This window comes from Manacus vitellinus, unplaced genomic scaffold (genome assembly GCF_001715985.3).
Source record: "Manacus vitellinus isolate BGI_N305 unplaced genomic scaffold, ASM171598v3 scaffold_7_pilon, whole genome shotgun sequence".
Lineage (NCBI taxonomy): Eukaryota > Metazoa > Chordata > Aves > Passeriformes > Pipridae > Manacus > Manacus vitellinus.
This window is the reverse complement of record NW_021940813.1, coordinates 11,571,678-11,586,067: the sequence shown is the minus strand read 5'-3', so window position 1 is coordinate 11,586,067 and position 14,390 is coordinate 11,571,678. Positions and strand designations below refer to the sequence as shown.

The 14,390-nt window shown below is 36.6% G+C and overlaps 1 protein-coding gene across 2 annotated transcripts in view; it reads right to left on the bottom strand.

The window, feature by feature from the left end:
- The window catches only part of RPS6KA3 (ribosomal protein S6 kinase A3), a 63,508-nt gene extending 49,497 nt beyond the window's left edge, over window positions 1-14,011 (bottom strand). For both annotated transcript variants that reach the window (XM_018084143.1, XM_018084144.1), the window contains exon 1: window positions 13,958-14,011. In XM_018084143.1, the coding sequence (XP_017939632.1) occupies window positions 13,958-13,987 (30 nt within the window). In that variant the 5' untranslated portion in view covers window positions 13,988-14,011. The remainder of the gene's footprint in view (window positions 1-13,957) is intronic.
- Window positions 14,012-14,390: the final 379 nt, after the last annotated feature.

Here is a 14,390-nt window from a genome sequence, read left to right as displayed (position 1 = left end):
CACAACACCCATGTGCTGTTCCTAAAAGGGACAGAACAAGGCTGCACGGTCATTCTCCCACAAAAAGAACACAATCCAGATGAAGGTGAAAATCTCCTCAGAAGTGCAGTGAATTTCAGCTGGCAGATGACTAAGTACTGATCAAAAAACTTCCCCTCTGCACACTTGCTGGCTCTACAAAATATAGCAAGAAATACCAAAATTGGATGTTACCAAATCTGTAACATCAGAACAAAAGGTTTCACAGTTAAAGAAGGAAAAAGGCCACACATCAACCTCTGTTACATCTAACAGAGATGGAAGTTATGAAATAAAGGACATATTAAAGGAACAAGGATGAAACATTAACCCTCACACTCGTTTTAAATAAAACCTCTGAATTTTACGACACAATTTCTGGACAGGAAAAAACACATAATATCTTTGCTTATAGCACTGAGAAGCAACTTGACTCTCGGTAGGGCTTTTAAATAAACTGCAATTTTCCAATAAGAGGCACAGATGACCAGGACAGAGATGGCTATACATACTCGAGTTTGGCAAAACCAGGTGGGGAAATGTGATACATGCAACAAGTCCTTGGATGGGTCCAGTATTCAAAACAGTTCTTCCTGGACAGTAAACATTGTTGACATGCTGACCAAAAACTGTAAAAATGAGGTTAAGACTTTGACTTGATGTAATTGTTAGATAAGCAGATTAATAATAAATTTTAATCTCAATGAATAATTAAAACCTTTTATAGTAGCTCAGCCAGTTTAAGTAATTGCTGGAGAAATTAACTTAAATACTGATAATTCTGGTTCCAGCATTACCCAGGTTTCACCTTTACCTGTTAATTCTGTACTGCTCTTAACAGAGTTAAGAAGGTACAAACCAGAACCATCTTTGACATATAGTTACTTACAGACTCAGTTATGACTTAATTTACCCCCTAAGAGTTTGTTCAGATTTTTTACTATAAACTCATTTTCTAGCTCCTGGTCTTGTAAGGTCTTTTCTGAATCATTTTTCATTTTTTACTACTTGATTTTTCACGTTATTATGGAAGCCCCTTGCATCAGCCCCTTAAGTGATGCTGCTCATAAAGCAACAGCCTCACACTCCCAGCCATGAGAGTCCTGCCTTGCCTGCAGTGCTCGCAGCTGTTGAGGGACCAGCCCCGAGGCAGTGGCATCGCTCCTTCCAGAGTCACTGCCCGAGTCAAATCACTCCCACGGATTGTGCAAGATCCTTTTTTTTTTAATTCACACTTTAGCACTTAACTGTGCCAATATTGGTGGTTTTAAGATTCCTTTCTAAATGGACACTAGCAATATATTAAAAATTGTTGGTGGGATTCCATCAGAAACTCTTCAGGGAACTATTTCATTAATAGTTTCTGCTTAAAATTACATATTAATTTTTTTGTAAATATTTATTTTGTATAGGAATAATTTACACATGAGAAACAGCCAGAATTACCATAAGAAAAGGTCATGGTTCTGGAATTTCAACTTCTACATAGTCACAATGAGAGAAAAAAAAAATCTTTTTGACAGCTTTAATCCCAACAACTAAGTCAGAACTATATTGCCCATATCGGTGAAAACCCCCCCTCAGTCATTACCCACCTCTCAAGATAAGATCACAGCCCTAAAATCAGTTTATGCTGTTGACCATACAATTTTCAAAAAAGTCAATCCAATGAATAAAGAGCTAATTGCAATCTTATTTTTCACATGAAAGTTGAGCAGCAGCAAAGACAGTGCTTGTATCATTTTTCATTTGTTAGTATTGGGTATGTAGCTACATAGATTTTTCCATTTTCATTACGGAAGTAGCAGCTTTGTTTTCACCCCTCTCAGTATCTTTTTCAGGAATGTTTTACTTCCTTTAGACAAATGCATGCTCTTAAGGCACATGAACACCCAGTACCAGTGAAGATAAGGCTGAAAACAGAAAAATGGAATCCCCAGCAATTCTCTTAACACTGCTCCAATCACAGTTGCAGGTTTCCTTTTACTACTTTGTTAGCCTTTATGTACTGATAAGAGCTCTACTGGACGTTGCTGTATTTGGCAAAATATTTTTCTGGCTGTCACAGGCATAATAATGTGAATCAATATAATCAAATAAACCTTTTCTGAAATATTGACTATGATATTAAAACCTTGGTGCTGAAGTCACATAAAGCAGTTATGTCCTGTAAGGACAGTCAGCTTATTGGATATCAAGTGATTCTAAAAGGATGACTCAATGTTGGCACAGTTCCCCAACTCATATACATAATTTCCTTTTCCTCCCCTCCCTTGAGTCAGGAAGTTTCCTAGATGCATTTTTACTTTCCCAGCTTGTTATGAACATAGGATGAATTTTCAGCATTACCTGAAGAAATGAAACCCTTTTGAGCTATGCTTTTTGAAGTAAAAAAGAGTCAACAAACTGAAAACCAATTACTTTTACCTCTTATATTAGGGCTTACAGAAATCTTCATAAAAGTAAAAATGTGAGGAGTGCACTAGTCTAGGTATTTTTAAATATCTCAGGCACATTCTATACATTCATACATTCTATGCTTTTTATACTCCTATCTATAAATTAAAAACTACCTTAAAAATAAAATTCATTGTCCAATAAGCACTTCACAATCTCTCATTACTTCAGCAAGCAATGTTAGAGAGCTAACTCATAGAATAAAATCCATTCCTTATATCTGTGACTAATATTCAATTTGAGTCACTTAACAGAACTAACAATTACTTGTATGCTCATACACAAACAATTGTTCTAAAAATTAAAAATTCTGCTTTTGAAGTAGCGATTATTCTAATACACCAAAAATCAAAGCACTATCATGCACAAAATTAAGTCAAGCCGACTTAAGGATATTCTGTGTATGCTGTCTGTTTTACACTACTACCAAAGAAAAGCAACAGTAGAGCAGAACTCCTAATTAACATGGACATTTGAAGTTAGAAATACAGGCTTCCACAATTTATGTATTTGCATCTTTTTAAAAGACAGAAAAAGTTACAATTCTGACTGACATCAAATCACTTGTTGCAGACAGCAACTATTGTTTAACAGGATTTCCTAAAAGCAAATTAAATTTGCAAATATTTAGTTTCAGGGAAAAAAATTGCTGTATTTCTGTATTTATTTCTTACTCTCTAACTTTCTACTCTTTTTGATTTCTGGCTTTCTACTGCAACGGTTTTGAGATCTAGAAGGATGCCTGTGTCTGTGTTTGTTCCACACAGCCAACTCACTCCCATAATGAAGACTGCAGACCTGGTTACCGAGACAGAACTCCTCCCATCCTTTTGGTGTTATAGGATGAAGTAAGATAGGAGTTTGGAGAATGAGTCCTGTTCCAGAGCAACAAGCCCAAGGACAGGTGAGGCCCTCTGGATAAACAGCTCACCAGACTGGGAAGGTAATTCTGAAGATGCCTTCTTTCCTCAGAATGAAAATACAAAGGCCAGGACAGAAGCAGGACACTACTCCTTCCTTCCCAAAGGAACTACGAGCAGTAGGTTGTTTAGCAGGTAAGCTGAGAAATTCCTGTAAGCATTTTAGAAGTTCCATGTTGGTCACCAAAAGCAGTTCTGCAATGCAGCTCTCTTTTGATCAAGCACCACAAACTTCTCATGAACTGAAGTGCACTTGTCAGCATTGGAAAAAAATACTCATTGGGTGGAACTTCCATTTCCCGGTAACTCTTGATAAAAGTTTTGTTCCTACTTTGTAAGCACTAACATTTCAGACCATTGCAATTAAAAGACTAATTCAAAGTTAAACAAAAAGAAATTATTTAAAACGAAAAATAATTCAGGAGCATATTCAGCTCTATTCTATGAAATCCTGTTTTAGTGAGATAATATCCCAAATATATTCTGAAATTTATATGGGCTGAAAACCTTCACTTTGGTCTGCACTATGTAACCTTTTACAATCAATAGAATGTTAAAGACAATGTAATCGAGCTGCTGTAAGTAGATAAAACAATGTTGTTTTTTGATCAGATTTCTGAAGAATACATTTCATGTTGCCTGTGGAAAAGAACTATGATTCAGGACTATGAGTTGATAAATATTTATAAGGTTTACATTAAAAAAACTTGATTATAATGCAGCCTATGTTCCCTTTTTTTACATACACGTCTTGTTCTAGCATTTCAGTTGTGGCAAGAAAATTCAATTTAATTTTCTAATATGCGTTGTAAAGTTTAAATCAGCAGACAGATTAATGGGTGTTAAATTACCATCCCTTTTACAAGTTAATAGACCTTCTCTTAAGATGTTAAGACATTACACAAGAAGGTCGTGAGGATTATATTTTTTTCCCCCCTCATTGCAAAGTATTTGCAGACTTACAGGAGGAGAAACATGAAAAGTGATTTGACTTTCAACGATAAAATGTTCTGTCATGTTGAATGTTTACATGTATTGTTAAATAGTTCTGAAACAGTGCCTGGGATGATACAGTATTGCACTAGTAATTTTTCTCAACTTAAAACAAACTTTTTGATGTTTAAATATATGCCCAGTAAGACAAATTATACAAATTCAACATTTGCTATGACTAAATTAACACTTAAAAGTTGAAATAACCATAACACTAACTGTTATGCAAGCAACAGTGTCACTGTTCTTAATACCATTTCAGAACTAAATTTAAGATATTAATAAGCCTGAGTTATTTTAACTGTCACCCCACACAGTCGTATTTTACAGTTTAAAGTAATGCATGACAATGCAACTATCAAAATAACCACTAATTATTAAAAATACAGAAATTTTTAATAAAATTTGACTCTCAGTGAGGAAATATACAGCTAAATTCATACTTCACTCCCCTCTGCCCCCGAAATATAAGCCTATACATTATTTACATACAGGTAACAATTTCCCAATAAGGCTAAATTATCAGCAGGTACCTTACAAACTTCTACAAAATATGAGCATACCACAGACTTTTTTTTGTTTTAAAGAAAATACAAAAGGCTTTGTATCCAAACAACACCAATCCCTAAATAGGGAGAGACTAAAATCGCTCCCAAATTAGAAGTTTAATTAAAGTAAAACTTTCCCTTTTTCCCCTCATTCCCTTAAATAAGAAACTAAGCTCACCCGAATAGAACGACCACGTAGAGCCAGAAACTTCAACATGACTAAGAAACCATGATGTTTAGATTTTCTGACTGAGCGATCACAAGTCTAGCAGGGAAGACCAACCCTGGTGTTTTTGCTGTGACCAGCTGTTCCGGCAATTAGAAAATTTCCTGTCAGGCAAGTCAGACACAGTCGGGGGAGGGGGGGAGGGGTTGGGAAGAGAGAGAAGGGGCGAAAAAAAGGTCAAAAAAAAAAAAAGCTGTTGATTCCACATGCACACACATGTGGTAAAGAAAAACTGAGCAGCAGTGGTACTCATGTTCCTGATGCTGGTAGAGATCAGGACAGGAAAGTTAAGCAGATTGCCTGATAGCAACATGCAGTTGCAGATGTTACTGATTCCTGGTTCCCAGAAAAAAACCAAAAGAGATCAACATCTATTTCAGAAATCACACTACTGTGCAACATTTCACTAGTTAAGCAGAAGAACAAGTATTTTAAGTCCTATCTGTGATAACTGTATTTTTATGATTTTTAACTTTACAAAATATTTTAATGTCTATCACTACATTTTAGACTTCAACGCAGAGAATGCTTAAAGACTGTTTTTATTTACTAGAGTAAAGTTAGAGGACCAAAATGACCTTGTGCCTAGCCCTTTGAAATCCTGCACATGGAAAATGCTACACAGATGTTATAGGCCAAGGCAGACTACAAAAATATTTGAACTGGATTGCCCATCTCAAATGTCTGACTTATGTACCAATATTACAGTGTTGTGTAGAGGGTGAAAAACTTCTTAGAGTAATAAAAGATACCTAGGCTTTCTTTCAATGCTTTTAAAAAAACTCAAATGCTTTTAAGAATTAGAATTCAATCTAATTACTTCAAACAGCTAGAGATGAAATTTTTAATTTGATCTCTCTATATATTTAGTATGGAAGTTATTTTCTGAATATTGACAATATCTTTATCTTTTTTGATATTTATTAAAACCACTGAATTGCACAGTACATGCTCCATTAGTGGAGACTTTTTCAAGTAATAAACAAAGGCAAGTACCAACCTTTAGTCAAAGGCATATACACATACACAGCTATAAACAAACCCAGGTGACTCCATGTAGTGACTCTGTAGCAATGGAAACATACAGTAAAATACTGTACTCCCACTTGCACGAGACACTAAAACAAACCCACACTCCAAACTGCTTCCCTTGACTGGGTTCTAACAAATACCTGGATTACTGCATTTTTTGTTATATTTCAATTCCTCATCAGAAGACAAAGTCAGTAGTTTATTTAAGTGACACAACACATTGCTTCTATCTCTATACCACATCCTGGCTGTCTACACTATTGGTTTCTATCTTTTCCTTTAAACCTGGAGAGATGAAATAGAGACCCTGGTTTTATCAGGATCCCACAAGCAAAATTGTTCCCTCTTTATGTTCTCTTGTACTTCTCTGGGTCTTTTTTTATGTCCCATCTGCAGGGACAATCTTTTAAATGCTGTGTACTGAATATACACAATTATTATTATACATTACACAGGCATTCAGGAACTGCTACTGCACAAAGGAAGACTTTGTGACTCAAGTGAGGGCTCAAAAGTCCCCACTGACAATGCACTTTTTACAGTCCACTGTGTTACAGCCTTTTTGGAAGAAGCATTCTCTACTACAATGGCACTAACACAGAATGAAAAATTATTTAATATTTGTATTGGGATAAACAGAGCTTCTCAAGCAGAAGGAGCTTCCTGCAATGCAAGGATTTCAATTATTTCATAAATAGTACAGAAAATTACCTGAAGCTTTCCTCTCTTCAGTTGTTTTAAACTTCCAGCTACTTCCCCATTCCAAACTGAAATATCTCAAGAATTGCAGTTTAACAGCAATATAGTTGTTTACACTTTGAAGATGTAAAATAAATTTACATAAATAAATGGAAGCCCATTCAAACTCCCTGCCCTACCTTCTCTAAGAACTGATACACTAAAAGCAGAGTGAACAGGAATCTTCAAATCACTAAATTAAACTCTGTGGTAGCAAGGACAGCTAAAAGCAGAAATGGAGAGTAAGTGGTAAGAGCTACTCTAACTACAGTGTTCCTTAAAGATGAAAAGATACTGTAGGTAAACGACCATTCTCTTATCTTTCTGCTGTGAGGGTATGAGTGTACTCTGCTGCAGACACGCTGTATCTGCAAAGGGTGACAGGAATCAGGCATTTCAACCGCAACATTTGTACAATTACTGAACCACTGCTCTCCCAAACCTCTTATGTGACCTCCCAGTGCAGCACAAAGCACAGTGCTCAGGGGTCAGCGGGGTGACCTCCCAACAATAGCTCTCCTATAACTGACAGGGGGCTGCGGCAGGTGGAAGAAATTTCTTGTGTTCTGGGAGAATACAGCCTGCACAGTTCCCAAAGAGCACTACCAGCCAACCAGAAACATTAAGATATATGCTACACAACTCATTTTGAGAACCTCTCAGAAGAGAGTTTGCCCTTTTAAATATTCCTTCGCATAAGGAGGAGACAGGTTAGAGGGCAGCAGTCCCCAACAGGGAAGTCTGTGATAACAAGGACAAATTGCTCCAGCAAGTTGCTCCCTTTACCTTGAAGTCTTTGATAAGGATTTATATGATATATGTTTATCACAAAACAATTGTGTCCAAAACAAAAGCAATTTGCTATGCCTGTCAGTGACAGTTCTGCGAATTACAGAACTCCACTAGCACGATGCATTTCCTTCTCCTCCACTACAGAAATAGAAAGTGAGTTCATCTCTCATCTTCCTCTCATTTAAATTTGCTCTGAATTTACAAAAATTAAGACAAAATGTCATCAGACTTGCCATCTAGACATTCAAGAGAATGGGGCTCGCAGACACTACAGAGAGCAAGAAAACTGAAACATGCTGGAGGAACTCTCAAAGCAGTAAAGAACACGTGGGAATATATGGGTTTTATTGAATAAAATGTGCACACAGTGGTGTGATGCTCACTTCTACACATAACCAGAAAATGTTGAAACATTTAATCTAGGTCGAGTCCAGTAGGCAGATTGATAATTTCCTACACCCTCAGTTTGAGAAGTGTAATAATGCAAAGTAAGTCTTTATATTGTTAGACAAGTAAGGTTCTGTAGTAAAGATTGCTTTCAATTATCTGGAAAAAAACAAAGAGGGAGCACACATAAGGAATGAAAAGCCCTTGTTTCATGAAGGTCAACAGTGGAGGAAGAGAAAGCTAATTTTTTGAGTTTTCAGAAGCTGAATAATATACTTTTCTTCATAATAAATGTTTGTATAGCCAAAGCAGCAATATTCTATTAATCAGGGGGTGTGGCAGCTTCCATCTGTTAGTTTACAGGCTTTGCAGGGCTACCATCTGTTTTCTCTCCATGTAACAACTAAGCAGCTTGACTTTGAATGTTGCTTACTCTCAAATTATTCAATTTTCTGAGCAAGTTCCAGAAAGAACCCTGCACCTAAGACAATGACTGCAAAATAAGCCACTCAGAAAATCCATAAGAACACATCAATGAAAGTTTTGCTGTAGTCTTTCCTCAAGACCTGATGACATCTTGGGGGAAAAAAGTATGCCAGGGCTTGCCTTCTTTATAAGGGTTTGATATCTAAGAGTTAACATCTCAGACCTGATGCCCTGCACTGTTTACAAAGATGCTGTAACTTCTTGCACAAGGACCTCTGAGTCCATTCTTAGAGGTAAGATGCAAGCATGCCATTAAGCTGCTAACAAAATTCATCCAAGTTGCAGCAGAGTACAGTGCTTGGGAAGATAATGAACTTCCAATTTCGTTATATTACAGAAAAAAAGGCATTCTGCCTTTTACAAAGCAAAATCTGGGCATTGAGAAGGGAATAACTGGACTTAAGTTTTACAAATGCTTTGCTGGGGAAACTTATTTGTTCAAGAATCAAGTTATTTGATTGTAAAATAGAATTAAATAGTCATGCATATATATTTAAGTATATTTAGTAAAATGCACTAAAAGGACTGTAAGAATTATGGAACACCTTGAAGTCCAAGATTAGTATTTGTAAACCAGACTGTTTCCTTCACTCCATTACACAGTGGACACTCTCATTAGATGGCCAGGTTATCAGCTGGCTTCAACAGAAATTACAATTTACTTCATAACAGGGAATATGATGTTATACCGAGTTATGTAATATTATTGTTTCAAACAATTGCATTACTATGCTGTAACAAAAGCTTCCTTGGTCTGATTTCCATTAAACAGGCAATAATTAAACATTCAAGAATGGTTAAGCAATATGAAAGGATAACTCGACTGTAAACCTCATCTTTCAGTAAAACTGCAAAAATATTAAGCTGTCAGTGTTTTACTACTGCTAAGCTACACAAGCAGCTGTTCCAGCTAAAATTAAGTATCAATCTGTAAAAATGAGACATCCGGAACTTAGTGGGCTATGAACATTTGTGAATCCAAACATTTCCCTAGTGTTTAAGAAATTCTAGCTATGTCTTAGAGCCTCTACCACGAAGCCAAGAATTTACATCAAAAAATTGACAAAACATGCACAGAAAATTGAAATGTAAAGGTTATAGCAGCAAGAGTAATGATGATCAAAAACAATCATCAGAAATAGTCATTGTTAACACATATGACTATTCTTGAAACTGGAAATTGCTACTGAGCATCCAAACAGGAATATCCAACAGAAGTTTAGAGCAGTCCTGAAGCAGTGCTTCAACCTGCCAAAATGGAGGCAAAGTTTCTGAAACTAAGAGTTCTTACTAGTACAATGCTGTAGTATTTAAAACTGAGGTGAAACTAAACATCAGTTAAAGCCTCTGTCAAATGTTTTCAAGTTTAAAAATTTGTCAATTTGATTATGCTTTTTTTCTGAATTACTTCATTATAACATTTTTATCTTTCATTATTTTAATGGATGGTGATACAATAAATGAGATTACCCCAGATTACTCTGGTTTGATATTCCTGCTTGAGTGATGGTGCCTGTTTTGCCCATGGCTGTAATCGGTGAACAATCTCCCTCCTCTTATTTCAACATCCCTTCTCTCCCCCCCACTGACCAGTGTTTTATAGATTCACAGTAAATTGTACAGTATTTGTGCACATAAAATACAGAATCTCAACATTATTACTACATACAATTGACTGATCAAATTCAGTACTTCAGCAAAGAAACTATATTGTCACATGCTTCAGATTATTCTTCCAATGTATCTTGAAGCCTTTTCTGAGATCACACTTACCTTATAAACTCTTCTATTAAAATACTGATTGGCAAGACAAAGGTCTTAATTTTCATCTCTCCTGACTGCAAATAGATGTTTTATTTAAATTCTACTATAGAACAATAAATGAAAAAGACCTTTTTAACTACTGACTTTGCAAGCCTTTCTTACACTACCTTTTGACTACCCACTGATTAGAGTCACTGTTACCTTAGTTATATATTTTTAGTAAGAAGATGACAGCTACTGAGACTTAGTTTTTTAATCACCCAGATCAGAATATTTTAATATGCTGCATTATGATTTAGTTCTAGTTAATTGTACATATGCTATAATTCTGCTTATTTAAAAGTGGGGTTTTGTTTAAAGTTTTACCAAAGCATACAACAAGTTAAGTGTAATAATATTACCCTACTACCTCCATTGAAGAGAGGTTCATTGTAAATTTCAGCCTGAATAGGTTCTACTCCTGCCTATACTGTAAAAAAGTAATCTTTAGTCCCTGCAGGTTACCAAAACCAAATACACCTGAGCTTTTCTGCAACTGACAAAGCCTTGTTGAAAAAAAACTTCTCACAAATTCTTGGAACCTAATATTTTTGTGTATGCTTGATAATTATGCTTAAGCTAATAGAGTGCAAGGGTAATACACAGGTTGTACCAAGTGTCCTGTCAGCTAAATTGAATTCAGATAAAGAACATAACAAAGAACAGCACACACACGATATGCTCTTCACATACATACGAAATAAGAAGCTACTTGCTGGACTAGCTGCAGTTTCTGGTTAGCTTTAACTAGTAATAAAGCATGTAGCATGACTGTAACAGCTCAAAACAATTGATTTGCTCAGTTAATTTACTCAATCTCTATGGACACAGAGATACAGAAAGCAATGGCAGGTAGCACAAGAGTGAGAAAGGTAGCAAATAGAAAGCTTTAAATAGCTTCCTCTCTTTCAGTAATGTTCACTTAAGCTTTCACATTAGCTCAAGCTTCAGCCAGCTGTTCTTACACTTATTTCCTGCTGGTCACAGATCATTTATGAGATATATTAGATATAAAATGTTGACAAGCTATTAAGTCAGATATAACCAGTATACTTGCTGTAATAAAACCAGACTACTGAATGATATCCCTTCTAAGAGAAGGACTTTGAATCATACAGGATCTCGGATTCCTCAGAAACAGATATTGTTACAGGTCCTGGTTTTCTTAAAACAAACCACAGATTTGAATCAAACCTATGCAACTCAGGCTCTCATGTCAATTAACTCCACTTTTGACCAAAAGAACAGGGTTGTAATGAAACAAAATTTATCTTCTGATAAACAGAATACTAGAGAGTGTACCTATGTAGTTAGAACTGTGTTAGGCTTTAATATTTATTTAAATTTCTTATCAGGTTTGCACAGAAAAAGGATGCAGATTTCAAGTTTTCACCTCTTCTATCTCCACAGGACTATGGCAACTCTCTATTCTGAGCTTGCATTCTTTACACACCCACCAAAATATTTTGTCCTCTTACCTGATATGCTAATACACTCTAGGCCTAAATTGTCAGCAACCTTGTAAGTGCTCTAAGTTCATTTCAGTGCAAAGTTAAACAGAAGAACTTAAATGAGCAACATAAAAGACTAAAATTAAGCTTTTATATTGCGCACTCACAGAATATCACAGCCCAGCTGAAATAGTATTTTATCAGCTGACTGACAGCACAGGTTAGCTTCCAGTTACAGGTGACTGAGCAGCTGGAGTAACTTCTTGTTTAAAAGACACTAGATTATTTTACACCGTTATTGGCAATCTTTTACTCAGCACAGCCTAGAAATAAACACAAAATATGTTCTTAAAATACTGGTCTGAGGCATTAAAAAGGTAAAACAATCTTAACCAAGTAGCTCAAGCATGACAGAAAGAGTATTAGAAAAATGTTTTAATTTTCTGCTGGTCACACTGTGTTAAAATCAGTTGCTCACCAAAAGAATTAGCAGTTTGGAAATGTCTGAAGGCAATACAGGAAAACACTTGTAAGTAATACTGCAGTTATCATATATTGAGAGAGAAGTTTCATAGCTGTGAGGGGTTAACCTTGGCTGGCTGCCAGACACCCAGCTAGCCACTCTCTCACTTCCCCTTCTCAATAAGACATGTGGAAAAAATAAGGTGAAGAAAAGCTCATGAATTGAGATAAGAACAGGGACATCACTCACCAATCACTATCATGGGCAAAACAGTCCCAACTTTGGTAAAATTTATTTAATTCATTGCTAATTAGAGTAGGATAGTGAGAAACAAAGAAAAAGCTGAAAACACCTTTCCACCTTCTTTTCAGGCTGAACTTTGCTCCTTTATTCTCCACCCTTCTGCCTCTAGAGCAGGTGGAATGGGAATTGCTGTCAGTTTGTAACACTGTGCTGCTTCTTCCTCAGTTACCCCTCTCCAGGGTCCTTCTGATGAGCTACAGCTGTTCGAGCACTGCTCCAGCATGGGTCCTTTTCCATGGAGTCCAGCTCTTCAGGAATGGACTGCTCCAGCATGAGTGCCCCACAGGCTGCACTTCCTTCCAGAAAACGTGCTCCTCTCCATAGGCTGCAGCTCCTGCCAGTAGCCTCCTCCAGAGTGGGCTCTCCACAGGCTGGAGCTTCCTTCAGGGCACATCCCCCTGCTCCAGTGTGGAGTCCTTCACAGCCTGCAGGGTGGATATCTTCTCCACTGTAATCCTCCAGTGGGCTGCAGGTGCACAGCCTGCCTCACCATTGTCTTTTCCAGGACTGCAGTCTACACTATATTAGAACAAATTATCTTCTCCTAGTGTTGCCTTCTAAACACACAAATACTGTTCCTTTCTTACTCTTTAACACTGCACTACTTCAGTCATGTCAGCACTTGCCTTGTTTCTTCACCTTTTGTTAAAGACAGCAGTGCCTTGGTGCTATGAGGAGGAACCAAGATGCAATGCCAGCATACAAACCCTGAACTCCAACCAAATACAGAGCTCCAAAAATGGTGTTTTATTGGTGAGGCCATTTATCACCAGATTTCAGTCAGCTAGTACTCTCGAACACAAAACTACAGGCAAACTTCATGTTTGACAAAAGTCACAGTCATCACAACAAGAAAACTGAACTCAGTGGGATCTTCACATTATGAAATTTTGTAAACTGCAAGTTTGACAAGGAGATAATGCACTTTAAAAAATTATCACAGTCAGGAAGGTTCATTGATCTTCTCTTTAGTAGCAGTCTCTATTTTCAAGAAGGCTAGGTTAAGAATTCTTTCAACTCATGCCTCTCAGTAACAAGTGCAATGGAAACTACACTTTCACAGTTCTTCCTCACCCTTGACTTTCCCCTGAAAGACTATTGCAAGCTGAATGCAGAAAGGAATATGAGGTATGAGCTTTTAGAACAAACAGTAGGATACCAAACCAGATGAGAGTCAGGGAGAAAGAACCTCTCTCAAAAATATTAGGATCCTAGATTGCACTCCATGTCCAGTAAACCTAAACAACAAAACATTAGTGGTAAACTGCCTGTAAATGAAGTGATGTCAGTGTGACCCAATAGTGTGCTACCTATCTTTATTACAAGCACGCTTTACTCACAGTTTGTGGGTTGATATCATCTTCTCCCATAGGTTCATCCACAATTTGCTGTCCATTCTGTAAAAAACAAGACACAGCAAGTTACAAGAAATGCTGAATACAAGTACAGAAATAAATATATTGCAGATGTGCTATCATAGCATGCTGCTGTACAGGATCAAGTGCTTTCTTCTTAATATTGTCTAAAAACAGGTAATTGAAAGTAAACATGAAAAACTGCACACTGCTGGCATACAATACCACTCTTGCCTTTACCCTTATGAATAATCAAACTAGATGAAGTCACAGTAAGAAATATATAAAACAATCTAGCATTTGAAACCTCACTACTACATAGCTGGACATTACTTTCCATTACTACAACTTCTGCAAACCAGTTAAACCTGATGAAGACTGAACAGTAAAAAGCCACAACAAAAAATAGATAAACAGG